This window comes from Anguilla anguilla, chromosome 10 (assembly GCF_013347855.1).
Source record: "Anguilla anguilla isolate fAngAng1 chromosome 10, fAngAng1.pri, whole genome shotgun sequence".
NCBI classification, from domain to species: Eukaryota; Metazoa; Chordata; class Actinopteri; order Anguilliformes; family Anguillidae; genus Anguilla; species Anguilla anguilla.
The window spans coordinates 24339103-24355699 of NC_049210.1; the positions used below are offsets into that span (position 1 = coordinate 24339103).

Genomic DNA, 16597 nt, shown 5'->3' on the forward strand with positions numbered 1-16597 from the left:
TACATTTTGGTGGGTGCTCCTAACTTTTTGTAGTCAATGTTCTTCCCCTGTGGATCATATTGCTAATGCGTGAGCTAACCACGGATAGCCTACCTAGCTCACTGGCAAGCTGATATGCTAGCTAAGCATATTCGTTTTGCTGAGAAACATAAATTGAAGATAACTGAACATAATTGTATTTTTAATGTCATACATATAACGTGATTACATGACACAGTACAGTCACGGATGGAAATTAAACCCCGTAAACATCTAATAATATATTATAAAACATAACTGCAGCTAGCCTCAAGTTCGTTCTGCAATCGTTCGTTCAGGTTGATGGGCCTTTCCACACCGGACTGTCAATCACATTGTAAAAATCACAGAGCCGCTTAACTCTATGGGTTTGGCTCCAAATCGACAACATGGCCGCGCCCGCCATTGAGCTTCAAAACGTGTTTTAGAGACCCACGGAGAGTCAATGGGTGACGTCACAGTAGCCTTGTCCATATTTTTTACAGTCTCTGGTGTCGACGCGTCGCTTCAGGTCGCCTGGCTGCTTGGGGGCGTGTCAAAAAAATGTGGTGGGTGTTGCAAAGTCCTGCTGAAAATGTGTTTCCGTTCATGCAACGTGTATAAATATAGGAGCATCACAATATACTTTGTCTAATAAGCTTGCAAAGGAGCGGAATAACCAGAATAAAATTAACATTACTCTCCAAGTATAATTGACTTAATTTTTTTTTAAATTAAGTTTTTGGGTTAGGGGTAGCGAAGTTAGTGCCAAGTTAACAAGCTACCTATCTATCGTATATCAAACCAGATAATTTGCCGCCGATTTTAAATCCAGATAACATCCCAATATATTACAAACCCGCCATGGACCGCAACAAGAAGCTAGTAATAGCTCTCTACCTCGTATAACACCGGGAATGCAGCTACAGAAACTATCAGTTTTTCCTCCATCCTCAAAATGCGCGGAACTTTTGTTAACGAACAAGTTTTTGGCTAGCCGGCTGAAGAAACAGCAGCACAGCCTGCACCTGATTGGCTCAATGGAACGCGCTCAACGGATTAATTTGCATAAAGTTGAGCTCTGCTCAACTTTTTCGTCGCGCCGCTACCAGAATGCATTGCGGGGCCGCTGGACGGTTGTCCCATAGGAAATGAATGGGACGCGTCAAATCGCGCTGCTTTCGACGCTGCGGTGGACATGCACCGTTACGGTGAAGCCACACTATACGCGGCGACGGCTGCCTGTCGCTGCGCCGCATCCCCACAATCGGCTGTTTATGGGCGTGTCACATATTTTTGACAGACAGTTGTGTTCGTTAAATGTTGACCGGGTTTAATGTCATGTTTCATATTCATTGTCCTGTCTGAATAAAAATAATTTTTGCAGTAACCTAGATCTGAAAGATGTTAGTCAGCTGCCTAGCTATGCTGTCTAATGTCTAGCTAGTGAGTAACAACCAACAACAAAAACATTGTCTGGCTAATTAGCCAGCTAATGCCTTTGAAGTTATATATCTGGTTAGCTAGCTAGGTGGCTGGTAGAAACGAACAACTAGCAACTAATACATTAGGAAGATTTTTATTTTTTTTGTTATTGTTGGTTGTTACTCACTAGCTAGACATTAGACAGCCTAGCTAGGCAGCCTATTAACATTTTTCAGAGCTAGGTTACTGCAAAAATGATTTTTACAGTATAACTAATAACTAACAGTGATAACTAATAGTAATGGCGATAACTAGGCTACACAGCAGAGCCACCGACAATTTCAGAGACTTTTCTCCACGCCGCGTTCCTTTTTATCAGTGTCTCTGTAGGAGATTTTATTATGTTGGGAAACCCTATACGGAAATTACAAGTTAGGTCCTCCATTGTGGAACAATAGAATGTGGAACTAAAATTAGAAAAAAATAGGGACAGTTTACTTGACGGATCATTAGATCAAATCAGATTGGTTACCGCGACGCAGCAAGTGGGTCAAAGTTGAACTTTGGCCATCTCCCTGCGGCCTCGCCGTGCCGCCGGCAATCCCAACATGCCTTGTGGGGTCTGGCCGCCATCCGCTGCCACCTCTCATTCAAAATGAATGGAGGCGGCGCCGCCGCACGGCAGGGTCATGTACAGTGTGGTTTCACCGTTACGCCATTATGCCGGGCACCCACCGCAAGCGTAAGCGGCGCGTAAGCAGCACGGCGAAGCAGCACGGCACAGCGGGTCGTGTGTCTATACGGGTTCCGTCTGTGTCGCGCAAAGGCTTGCTTAAAGCTCTATATTCCTAGTAGCTCTCGCAGTCTGCAGTGGGATTACATCGTGTATTTCACGTTTGTTCATGACTGTTGATTATGGGTTAACTGAACACTTGGTGAGAGACCTTTTTCAGTTTGTTAATTTGGTAATATTTTGTTAACTCATGGAAATACGTGAGAAACTAAACGCTTTAAAGAATTACCATAAGCTTAAATCGCAACGTAGCCTACATAATAATCAATCTCAAATTGTATTCATTTATTTGCTTGGTTAACAAGCGTGCCAACTTTATGAAGAATATGTAATGATCATAATAATAATAAATAATCCATAATCAACCATTGGGAATTCCCGTGTCTTGTTATTCACGTCAAAACATTTATATGATCAGATTTAGTAAAATCAGTTAATCGTCATAAAGATAGCGTAACAGTTTAAACTTGAAGGGATATGAACACCGGAAGCTTTGAAGTAGGCTACAAGTGCAATAAAGGCTTGCTTACAACTTAATTTGTAAAATAGGTGCATTTTCATCAGCAAGACTACTGAATCAGATTTTTTAAAGCTCCGTGGATTATCTGATTTTTATTAACAAGCCCTTTTTGGAAGCACGGCGAACAAAGACATCGGAGAAGTCAAATAGGCTGAGCAATGGTTGGTTAAAAACTACCTTCCAACACTCAAGCTAACAAACCGCTGCTCGGTGCATTCACTTCTACATCATTCAATAGGCTACGTCTTTCTGTGGTGTATTTTCAAATTTACCCTACCCCCTCCGCAAAATAAGATAGCGAAACTAAGTTTGCATTTTTCCCAGGTTCCAGTTTTTTTTTTCTTCCCTGCAAGGACAATACAAAAACGAAAAGGCTTGTATTTTTTAGCTGCTTATAAAATATAGGGTAGGGAACTAGGGACCACACCCCCATTAGCCTAATATAAGGATGAAATATAAATCAGAGCATGTATACCTAGCATTTTAGAGCATATTTCTGTGTATAAACAGGTCATCATGACGCGTGGCAAGCAGAAAAATAGAACAGAAGCGAAAAACTACGCTTCAGTTCGCTTGTGTCACACAAGTTTTGCAGCCGGTTCGCAACACGTTCGCATCTGGTGTAGAGGACGTCGCCCGCTGCCGTTGTAATAACAGTACTTCAACTACGCTTCACTAACGCGCGTTGTGCGCTCGCGGCCGCTACGCGTGCGGTGGGTGTCCGGTTTTAGATGGCCCGGTGTGTATGTAGAGCTGCAGTGCTTTTGCGCCGCAACTATAAAAGGCGACAGACTAGTGTTGTCAGGATACCAAAATTTTGACTTTGATACTGATACCAGGGGTTTAGTATCATGATACTTGATACTGAAACGATACTTGAAAGTTAAACGATACCCTTCAATACTCGGTACCTAACGATACTGAAATTACCTTAATAGATAAGAAGGTACACAAGGGTGGACCTCATTTTCGAATTCACGGTTAATTAAATTAAAAACCTGGTTTATTAACAACCTTTAAGTTGAAGCCTGTTCAACATATTAATAAGCATAGGCCTACAGAGTTACAACACTAAACAATAGAAAAATATATTAAACATATTTCAAAAATTAAACAATTGTAAACTAATCTTTAAACAGGTCTTGCACTTTAAAATAGATCTAAAAACAGCATATTTTAATAACAATACAGCATCTTCCTATAATAAAATATTTATAAATTAGAACACCTATTGCTACTGAAGTGAACTGAGTCGAATCTCTTGAGCTTGTAAGTCAAATTGCCTCCAGGGGGCGTCTGGTTCGTGACGTCACAGCCCAATGTTAAAATCCTATTGGCTTTTTTAAAATCATTGATTGTAAAACATCTATAGCGATTAAAAATAAAGGATTTCTCACGTTTTTTTGGGACCTCTGCCATAGCAGGTGCTTGGTTCTATTTATTTCAATCTCTGGAGGGGAAAAAAATGGATTTATGTCGATTTACGATCTGTTGGTGGTCCTGAACTACACTAAATCAAAGTCGCACGGATACACGTCACAACCACGTGTGCTTGTAAGTCTACCCACCAAGTGCGGTGCCTAGGCTGCCCCTAACTGCTGGTCTGGGATCAGATTTCCCTTCCCAGATCCTAACTTTAACCATTAGTAGGGGAAGAAAATAACTGACGCTGGACCAGCAGCTAGGGCCAACTTCACCCAACACCGGTGGCTAGCTAGCTATACCCACGACAAACGCGGTGTCATTGGTTAGCTTAATGCATTTTTTCAATGGTCAGGACAATAATAGTTAAGAAGGGAGAAAATCATTCCAAGTCCAACCATGTAGAGTTGATCATATACAGCCAGGGTAGATTAGCGGGTCTGCCAGTGCCAGCATGAAAGATATCGTTTATAAAGTTTTGGTTAGCTAACGTTAACGTTAGGAAGGGCTGGATCAGCAGGCAGCTGGCTAGCTGCCAAAGTCAGGTTTATTTGTCATTACAAACGTATATGCTGTAGCCTACAGTACACAATGTAACGAAACTTCGTTTCACAAGGCTTAGATGTAACCATAGACAATATAGGGGTGTAACATAGACTTTCAGTCTGCTCACAGCACTGAGCACACACTGAATACACACATTGTGAAAATTAGAATGACAGTGCAGTTGTACTTAGACAAGACAGGTGCAGAAGTTGCGGTAGGCAAGAAATAGACCATTTCTAATAAACAGTTTTATTAAAACATAGTAAGTAGTAAACATATTGTCGGTAATTTATTGAAAACCATGCTGGCTAGCTATATTGTTGTTGTGTTGTGATAAAAAATATATATGACTCCATTTTAAATCACGTCTTAAGTTAGTTAGGTTAGGTTGTACTTTTTTGTATGGTCTATGGTTGTACTTTATAGATCCCTGAAAGGAAATCCTGTTGTCATCACGACCGTACAATTATGATGTGAAATAAACAATATAACTTAATAGTAACAAATCTGTTATTTCCAGTAATTTTAGATTGAAATACGATATCAAAGTGACACTAGAAGTAGAAGGGCGCAAGCGTGTTCCAGCTGAGCCGTGACGATACAAGTGTGCGTTGTGAGCACAGTACCGGTATGTGTAGTTCCTAAGCGTACTAAATGTAGACAATGTTGTACCTTGTACTTGTCATGGGTCAATCGTGCTGCTGATATTATATTTCATGAGTCATATATGTCATGAGTACCGCATACCAATAGCTAACTGGTTCCAACTTGTAACTAAAAATATTGCTTATTGAAAATAGCCCCATTCATTTTCCCATTGACAAATTTGCGGGAAAAGGAGGGGAGTGGCTTGGTGACATTTTCACTTACAAGCTCTATTGCTACTGAAGTGAACTGAGTTGAAGCTTACGCTGTATCAACAAGGAGGAACGCACAAGCGCACGTCACCTCACTTGGCAACCTTAGTTGCTACTGCCATCTAGCGAAGATTTTGACAAATTACACTTTTCATCCTCTCAATCAGTAATGGGGGAGACACATTTCCCTGGCTTTTACATTTGACACAAAACTACCGAACGTCGAAAAATTCTAATACCCAACCGTTTCTTTTTTTCTTTTCTTTTTTAAGTACCGAAAAAGTGTGGAGTTTCAGTATACCGTGTAACATTACGTCAGACACATATTCCAATCCATTGCTCAGCTTAGCAAAGATTGCACATTTCAGAGCGCCTCAGAGACAAATATAATAATAATACATATTTCAAATAATAAATACGACATTGAAAATAAAAAACGAAACAAAAAACGAAATATCAACTCGCCATCCCTGCTACCTGCATGCTGCATGCAGAGTGCCTTATTAGCCTATTTATTTCGACATTGGCAGACTACAGCATAAATTGCACTTTTGTTTATATTCAATATTAGTAATTGCTGCAAGAAACTGCAGCTGTAGACACAAGAAAGTTTGTTATATTATGGTAGCAACGGAACGAAGCGGACTATATATATATATATGTATATATTTACCGTCATTGTTTTATTATACCAGCGTGTTTTCTCGGGTTTGCAGAGAAACTCAAAGACTATCAATAAAAATGGTTTAGCTATTTCTCAGCATAATGATGGATGGGGATGGGACGAAATGAAAAGAATTTTCATTTTTTAGCAATGTTCCAACACTTTCGTCATCACTGTTGCATGCATCACAAAAGCTATTACACTAATGCTTACATTACAGTGTGAAATATCCACATTCTATAATACCACTAACCTATTTAAAGACACTCAATTTAAAAAATAACGTATATAACCGAAATATTTTGAGCAGTAATACTTACATAGCAATATGAAATTTTATCTGTGTTCAGTAGATAGAGACAGAGACAGGAAATCAATGACTAAGTCCCATCCGGTTCTGTTTTGCTCCAGAAAACGATGTCAGATAACTCTATCAGAAAAGATATGGCTTAGCTATGCCCCGAAGTCCTCAATAATAATAGTACTTTCCAAGAAATTATGAAAAATCGTTGACAACGTCTCGTTAGGTACAGCGTCTTTTACTGTTACCCCAGAGTGAATGCGCAAGTGATTGCGATAAGAAAATGTTCTGTTATGCTGACCGATAAAACGCTATTCCAAAAGCAAAATCAGACATGTTATACATGGTTAGAAAGCTTATACTCTCACCTACTGAATAAATGAATTGTCAATCAAGCCAGGCTGTACTAAAAAGGGCGACAACGCCGTAAACAACAGGTGTGGTATTACGCACAGCTATTTTTGAAGGTATCCAGGCATCACCGATGCGTGTATATTTCCCAAATGGATTGTCCAAGACAATATATGACCACTCAGTCTCAAAAGCGACATCTCTACGCATAAAACCAATGGTAAGGTTGTATATTTATTCAATACTTAGTCCCAGATATTGACTGTCGAATGACATGGTATCATTTTTTAAAACGTCTCGTTTATTTCGTTACTCAGTGAGCAGCGTTTTTACTGCCTTATTGGCATATCTTAGGGCTATTGTGGGGTTTATCTTGTTGCTATGACGGAATACGATTTTTGAAATGGTGAAAGAATATTTTTAGGAATGCCCAGATAGATAATATTGTCCATTATGAAGTTCAGACCCTGCCCTCACTGATAAAAACTAGACGCGAGTCGGATTACTTAGTTGCGTCGCCATGGATGTCTTCTAGCCACTTGCTGTAAAGGAGTTTACTAGATGTCGTAACACTTTAGATGTGGAGCTACAGCTCTCCTGCACCCCAACTAATACAAAAGTCCAAATGGCAGGAAAACAATATGGCGGACATAGGTGGTCCCAATAGCAGTTGTAGAGCACATTCAGATGCAATGGTCGATGAAGTTTTGTGTTGATCTGACTTATGGTGTGGGAGGTATGACCTTTTAAACATGACCGTTTGTTATAGCGCCACCAGCTGGCTGACATAGGTGATTTTTAGTGCCCGAGTAATGGGGGGCCATAGGAACCCACCTACCAAATTTGGTTAGTCTACAACTTATGGTTGCTGAGCCTCAGACACTTTTAGCGGAGAAAGCTTCCACACCTCAACTAAAAAGTCAAAATCGTGGGCAAACAATATGGCGGACATAGGTGTTTCCAATAGCAAAGTTGTAGAGCATGTTCAGATGCATAGGTCGATGAAGTTTTATGTTGATCTGACTTAATGGTGTGGGAGTTATGGCCTTTTATGCTTGACCCTTTGTTATAGTGCCACCATCTGGCCGACATAGGTGATTTGTAGTGCCTGAGTAGTGGGGGCCATAGGAACCCACCTACCAAATTTGGTTGCTCTAGGATTTATGGTTGCTGAGCCTCAGACACATTTAGCGGAGAAAAATAAGAATAATAATAATCCTAACAGATACAATAGGGTTCCACCAGCTTCACTGCTTGGACCCCTAATAATAATCCTAACAGATACAATAGGGTTCCACCAGTTTTGCTGCTTGGACCCCTAATAATCCTAACAGATACAATAGGGTTCCACCAGCTTCGCTGCTTGGACCCCTAATAATAATGTCAGGGTTTTGGTGGGTTTGACCCAGGCGCCAAGCGAGTAAAAAATGAAAAAAGACTCAAAAGGTATATAAAACAAAGACTTTACTACTTATAACAATAAACAAAACAGGGAACCAAAAAGAGGCCACGATGGGCAAAACCAAAAAAACTCAAACACTAAAAAAAAAACTTGGAACAAGAAAACAAACGACGTAAACAGAAACATTGAACAGAAACAGGCAGGCAGAATACAAGCAGGTCAAAACACAGGCAGGCAGAAACACACATGACACGCAAGGAACCAGCACCCAAGTCAGGAAACAAAGAACTTTGTGTTTCAGTTCGTTCTCCTTCCCTGTGTTAATTGTATTATTGGTTTTAATTAATACAATTAATTTTAATTGATTGTTCTTTGAGTTCACCTGTGTCTTGTTACCCTTGTAACAAGACACAGGTGAACTCAAAGAACAATCAAACCAGAAAAAGAAGGGGATAACAAGACACAGGTGGGAACAATGATAGAATAATTAAAACCAATAATACAATTAACACGGGGAGGGAGAACGAACTGAAACACAACACTGAAGTGCCGCCATCTGGCGGCCCAACAAGGAAAAACAGACACAGAAACACAGAACCATGACAAATAATCCTAACAGATACAATAGGGTTCCACCAGCTTCGCTGCTTGGACCCCTAATTAATTGGAACTGGTAACGTTGGTCTGACCCAGCCGCCAACCTGTTAGCAAAAAGATGCAGCCAAAACTGCTCATTTGCGACAGAAATGACAAACACCACAAGGAGGTTCTCCCGAGCTGCTAGAATAGTATGCTACAACCAGCAACGTCCTGTGACCACGCTTTCTTAATTACGTTGAAAAATGAGACTTGATAGTTAATTCAATCCAATCCTATCCTTAATACTTGTTTGTGATAGTTAATACTTGCCAGCTAGCTTACTAATAAAAACATTTGTCATTTTTTGGGTGAACAAACAAACTCAATAAATATAGGCCAAGTCTGATAGAATGTCTTAAAATTTAGGACAGTTTACTGGAGTTTGGCTTGTCTTCACACCCCCACTGCCTGACAATAGCCAGGTGTTGAATCGGAATGTGGATGTGCAAATGTGTCTATCTCTCCTCTGCATATTTTAGCATTTGAACAATAACATGTGTCAGGCTTCACGTTCCCCTCGCTTGCTTGTTTCTGGCCAGTCTGGCCTCTCTCACGACTATGGGCAATAGAGTGCTACCCGGAAGTAAAAGTTCGCTTTTTTGAGCTATGGGTTCCCTTGGGACTCCCTGAAAACTTGGAACTAACGTAAGGCACTGCCCCCGGGTGAAAGTTTTCAAGTAGTCCCTATGCGCGTTCTCGTCGGCTCGCATTTGGGTCGTCTCGTCACTTTTTGGATAAGCCAGCAAAACCGTAACCTAAAAAGTTGTTTATTAACCTTATCTTTGCCTTAACCCCAAGGTTAAACCTACAGGAGACCTCACGACTAATTATAACTTTAAACAGAGATGATTTTTTATTTTTTTGTGATCATCGTTTTATGAAGATACACTTACATTTTTACTCCTTCTCCTTGTACTGCTGGCACAGCTGCAACCGCAACTAGACTTCCCAGCAGATTTTCAAATGACTTTTATCTGACTCTTGATATATTCTCAAATTGACCATCATAACGTTATACTGGAAAATATGTACAACTAAAACGTTAACGCAAAGAGCAAAGATTAACATTACTGTCTGATCACACTGATTTTACTTGACTCACTCTCACTCTCACACACATAACTCAACTCTCATACACTCACTTGCCGATTGTAAATTGAGCAGCTAATGATAAGGTGCGATTCACTTTAAATTTGTTGACAAACTGGTGACGTTAGGGTTATATAATATAACGTTAGGGTTAACCAATTTAACGTTAACGATAGACTAGGGTGACTTCATTCTTTATAGCTCCATGGGGTAAACGTTACCAAGCTCCGCACGTGAGGCTTGTTTAACGTACAAAGGAAACCTGTTAACGTAAAGTTGGCTTGTTAACAGTTAGCTAACGTTAGCTAGACAGTAAATTTCATCCAATATTTTCATTGCAGATGATATAGGCCACATCACAGCACGGGCTGAGCCTGAGACGATCACGGAGCTTGCCGAAGTGTGCACTGCTACGTCCTGAAAAACCACGCCCATCTGGGTGAAATACCAAGTTTTCAGGGAGTCCCAACGCGCATCAGGCACACAACACTCACAGGACGTAAGGCACCGCCCCCGGGTGAAATACCAAGTTTTCAGGGAGTCCCGGGTTCCCTCGTCAGATTTCCAATGTATTTTTCCCATAAGGATTTCGTTTTTTGCCGAAAATAAGGTCTGTTGTGAACGTAAGCCTAAGAGAGCTCCACGTTTTTTACTACGAGATAAATTATACACATTAATATCACCACTGTGGATTTTGAAGCTATTACGTGCTTTTAAAAAGTAAGTTGCTAACAAGTTGCTATATTGAAACTACAACAATGGTGCTTTCTGGCAACCGACACTCAAGTTTCCATACTAGACCACCTGTACGTGACAAACGTTGTAGTTTCGACATAGCAACTTCTTAGTAACTTATTTTTTGAAACTGCTTCTAAATTCACGGTTGAGATATTAATGGGTGTAATTTATCTCGTACAACAAAACGTGACTCTCTTTGACAGATTTTAACCACAGACCTTATTTTCGACAGAAAACAAAATGCCTATGGGAAAAATGAATGGGATATTTGCTGAAGGAACCCATGGCGGAAGTAACTCCAGAGTTGGTCTACAAAAAGACTGTAACACTCTATTTGCCTTGAATAAATTCTAATTTAAAACAATTCATTTCGCGTTGAAACCAAATAGCAAAAGCCTACTATACAGACCAATCTGGCCTTTGCTTATAATACATGCATGTGATAAATGCAGTTTCTTTTCCATTAGTTATTGTGTATAGGACAGAATTGTGCGTATACAATCCTCAGTTATGATATCCTAAGTGAAACTAACATGGATGACATTAGACTGTGCTCAAAACTATCTGACTATTGTTAAGTTTCACAGTCTGACCACAAAGTTAGTTGAATAACTGTTGATAGATGTACATTTCACTGAAATACACACAAAGAGTAATGGATAACAAGCATGTCCCTATTTTCAGCTTGTCTTCATAATGTATTTTCCTCTCCATTCTCGTTAATATAAAAGCAGTGGTAACACTGTTCTACTTTGCTCCTGCGTCATATGGTTGGAGTGTTAATCGTCAGATATGGTTTTGAGTGCTCACATTTGCCACCTGGTGGTGGTTTTGCAAACAAAAGTAGTTCATGTACAAATACAAAGAAAATATATGCAAATTTGCCGCTGCCGGGAAGATCTCTCCCGGCAGAAGCGTCATCTGAAACCAGTGACCACTGTATATTCCTCCCTGGGAACATTCACACTAGGCAATAACCACACCTCTCAACAGTATACTTAAACCCTCACTTGTGGCTGTCTTGTTGAGATTCATATGGAACGCCTGTTCATTGGAAAGTGGTCCTCAGTGTGTTACTTTACCCTTCTCAACTTGGTTCCACACGGGAGAAGATTCCCAACACCCTGAACAAGCAAAACTCATCAAATCAACCTGCATCAACCAGGAAAGCACAGAGAAGAGCTTGAGGCATTTACCCTGAGAACCGCTTTCAGCCTGAATTAAGCACAAAAATAGAGAGCGATGGTGATGCAGTGATGGAGACCAGTGGAAAACTGAAAGCATTTCATCCATCACTGAAAAAACATTTAGAAGCTTTGACTACTGATCCATAATACTGCTCTGACCACTGCTTCACAATGCTGCTCTGACCACTGCTCCACACTGCTTTCCTGCTCTTTTTGAATACATGTTCTTGTTTGAGATTACAGGCCTATCAGTGTGTTAGAGGACGTGTTTGGCTCTCCGAAGTGAGGTTGGAGCGGGTTATGGGGTAGGGTGGGACAAGACAGGATAGGGTAGTCACTCACTCAGCAAGCTCCTTCAGGCGCTGGTACACATCATCCTTATCCACTACCGTGTCCTCCGAGGGGAAGGGTCTGAAATAAAAAAAATAATACATCTTACATATGCAGTGTCAAACGTTCTTGCTGTGAGATGACAGTGCTATTCACTGCAACACCGGGCCACCAAAATTAATTTATTTGATTTATTTAATTTTGCCATAATGTAACCAGGTAGGTCAACTGAGAATCAGATTCTCCTTTGATTCTCCATGGCAGGGTGCAGGATTCATCTTTTGATCAAGAGAGAAGAAGGCCCCATATAGGCCCATCAAAACCTGTACCAACAGCAATATGTTTTTCCTAGGAGGTGATTAACCTTGCCCACCCCTGTTCAGCTTCAGCAGATCAACAGGAGGAGGGTACAGGGTAGCATGACAGTCGCATTGAAATTGTCTGATCACTACAGAAATGCCTTCAGCAGGAAGAGCAGTTAATTAAATTAAAAATTAAAAAAAAAAAAAAAAAAAAACGCGAGTAAGAGCATCCATTAATTTTTAAAAAATGCAGTATTTCAGCTATTTCACTATTGGGCAATGTGGGTTTACCATTTATATTCATCAAACATTCTTTTTGTTCTTAACTGAATTTTCATTTAAAAACAACAAATAATTTCCAATACCGAGACACAGCAGTCAGAGAGTTTAATTGACTTTTACAAATCATATTACAACTCTTCAGATCAAGTATTTATATGTTCTACTTCAGGTGTTTCTCAGGCACATAATAAACCTGTTTAAACAAGAAAGAGAAAATTGACCTCAAAAGATAGTATTCTTTGCAAAGCTATTTAACCCCTTGCAGCAGGGGGCTGTAGAGATACTGTAGGGTGTTCTTTCATCCGGATAGTTAAACGACTGTTTACAGTAATTGGGCAGAGATCCCACTCAACTGGTGTCACAGGTCTAAATCAGTTCCTGATTAGAGGGAAAGAATGAAAATATAAAATACTATTGCCCCTTAGTCCTAATTTAGCATACTTGCTGTTGTGCATGACTTGGCATTCAGCAGGTATCATTTCAAAGTTACAATACATATGACATAACTTAAGTAATGACACTGTAACTACTAAATAATTATCTTATATCTAAGTGCATCGTGGTCTTAATACAAATAACTATGGTGGAACACAAAGTTGAGGTACATATTGTATAACTACATGGACTGCCTGGAATTTTATTATACATCTACCGCAACCATTTTCATATGTTGTTCCAAGGGTTTTATGGTAACGTAAAAACACCCAGATAGCAAATGCATAAATAATACTGATTATGAAAGCAAACCTGTAATCAGCCAAAGTGCTCACTTCTCTCATGGTCTGCAGACGCAAAGAATATCATGATGATCATAAATATTAAAAATATGTTTCTGCGGCACTGCTCTGATGTTTGCAGCCACTTACCAGACTCACCACGCCGTCCACACATTAGACAAATACACTGCATCCCTGTGTATACACTGAATCCAGAGACCCTCAGCTCCCGAAAACTCCTAAAATTAAAGACTCCAATCTAGTCTAGTCACCCTGACAGAGGTGTTACTAGGATGTCATCTTTGGATGGGTATTTGGATTATTTGGGTGGGCAACAACAAAAATGTTGCTTTTCCTAAATAGGGTATGGGGTGGGGGGGAAGGAATACAATTACAGAATCCAATTTTTGTTGGGGGGTCTGGGGCCATTACCCCGTGAAAAAAAAAAAAAAATTAAACTGTAAAATTTAGATTTAGATTTTATGATGAGCAAAGTATGATGAACTAGAGCAAATTTTGTTTTGCATATTCAGTAGGCTACAATAGAATAGAATACACAGGGTCAGGCAGCAGTGCCTGTATGATGAACATTTGTATGATGAACTAGGATAGAACATTTGTATGTTCTGCCTAGGATAGAACAATGTCTAGGCCCAATATGACTAGCAAATGCAATTAAACTTTTTTTAAAATTATTTTTCATTTGTATATATATATATATTTTAAACTATTTTGTATTATTTAGTTTTTGTTAGTGTGTGAAAAGGAATATAGAACTCCTAGAATGCTAGCTAGGGTAAACATCAATAAAGGTAAAAGAAGACAAAGGTGAGTAAGCTAGAATGGAGACAGTATAAAGAAATTTTCTGTTTCAGCTCTAAGATGATGTTAAGTAAATGATCGGATCACCACATATAACATATGATGACAATGGGGGAGCTAGAACAGTAAAAATATAGCTCAATGCAGTAATTTCTATGTAGAAATTGCTGCACGATACTTTCACCTGTCTCTGAACGACACTGGTATTCCTGCCATACAAACATCGCTCTAACGTGAGGAATACTAGAGGCATGTTTAAGGGTACCACCATCTCGTTCAAGCGCTGTCTTCCAATTAGTGTATCCATGTTTCATGAATATGTCCTCTCGTTTGGAATTAGAAAATTTGCGACAGACAAAGCAAAAGCAGGCATCACGCGAGATAGAATATTCTAGCCATGGTTGAGACTGGTACCAGCCTGCACTAAAGCTTCTCACAGTTTGTCCAATTGGGCGCTTGGGTTAACTACTTAAAATTGGCTGGGATGGGCTATCCATATTTAAGTCAGGAGCAGACACGGCAGAGCTGGAGCATGGTGTGTCTGGATTTTGTGGAGGACGGAAGTTTGCTGCCCCCGAGAGCGAGGCATTAACGCTTTGCTGGGTGTTGGTAGATGTGCTGGGCTCGACAGTGGAGGCAGCATGCACTGGAGTTGAGGGTGCCTGTTTTTTAATGAGACACCTATCCATGCTGAAAGATTTACATGAAAGTTTTAAATAAAACTAATCGTGTTAGCCTTCTGTAAAATTATTTTATACCCAACAAGCCAACTCCAGTGACTAGCAACAAATCCGCTATAGCTAGCCTGGAGCTGGCTAATCATTAACCCAATGGCCACCAAGTGAGCTGGTAACTTAAAAGAAACACGCAGCTTGCAAAACGTGCAAACTCAACTGTGAAACTATACAAGGCTACTAATGTAACTCGTAAGAACCAGAGAAAAGAATGAACAAGAATTAACAGTTTTAATTGGATTGCTGAGAGGCTGAGAGCAGCTAGCTACAAACAGTTTTAGCAGTTCACTTAACCATGTCTGTACCGCATGTGTAAGAAGTGTCGTGGTTCGGCGATAAAGTAAAGGAAAAGCACTGACTAAGCACACCCACACCTTCAAAATGGCCAATAGGAAAGCAGTGCATTTTTTGATGACCAATGAGAAAATTACAGAAAACTATGAGCGTTCAAAAAAAAAAAAGCTATAACGGTGATTTTTTCAGAGTTTTCATTGGATGGGCAGATGATTCCTCTGGGTGGACAACGCCCACCCCAGCCCACCCGTAGACACGCCTCTGCACCCCGATCTAACAGAGAGAGGGTCACATTTCCATCATAAATTATAAAAAGGGCTTCTTCCAGGATGGCAAACTTTCTGTGTCCTCGTGTGACTCATTCAGGATATTGAATTCAGGAAATTGAAGCTTTGTGTCAGTTTTCCTGACTGACTTTCCATGAAAATGCTACAGTAATATTTTACTCAAATCAGATTAAAGCTATATCAGGACCTGCTCTGTCCTGCCCAAGTGTCAGAAGTTTGAGACCACTTAAATTAGGGGAGAAATTACAATCCAAATTTATTTTTCACTTTTTTCAGTTGGCCTGTATTCAATTATTTGAAAAAATATTTGAGATTATTTGAAAAAGCTATGGTAATATTTCACCCAAATTAGGTCAGTGCTTTATCAGTCCTCTTTTGTCATAATCAAGTGTCAAATGTTGGAGTTCTCAAAATTTCAGGGAGAAATTACAACCTAGTATGCCCCTGAATGGGCTGATATTATTGTATTCGTTTATACTGACAGTTTGGATTGTTATTTGAAAATGGAGCAGTAATATTTCAACCACACCGTTTGAGTTGTACATTAGTTCTCGTTCTCTTATATATATCCTGTTGTCTCACATGATATAATGTTGAGCCAATTAAATTTGGGGAGAAATAAAATTGCATGTGATACTTCGGTATCTGATCTTTCCTTATTAGTCAAAAACATAAATAAAAATTTTGTTACATTTCTACCATTGTTCAATATCTCCTTTGAGGTGTAGTTCACTTTTTGAAGCATATTATAGCCTTTGCAAACGCGCTTCTGCGTCGTTCACTATGTTTTAATAGCAGACCACCTCAAAGTGGATTATCCCTTACACATATAGCCTACATGTTGTGATACAGGGCTGGGAACCACTGTACCATGTGGTGAACAGACAGAAACAGAAAAA

General features: G+C 39.8%; 1 protein-coding gene across 8 annotated transcripts in view; it reads right to left on the minus strand.

The window, feature by feature from the left end:
- Positions 1–16597, minus strand: part of LOC118206911 (guanine nucleotide exchange factor VAV2-like) — a 164759-nt gene that overhangs the window by 46259 nt on the left and 101903 nt on the right. For all 8 annotated transcript variants that reach the window (XM_035380075.1, XM_035380072.1, XM_035380070.1 and 5 more), the window contains one exon: positions 12274–12342. In XM_035380075.1, the coding sequence (XP_035235966.1) occupies positions 12274–12342 (69 nt within the window). The remainder of the gene's footprint in view (positions 1–12273; positions 12343–16597) is intronic.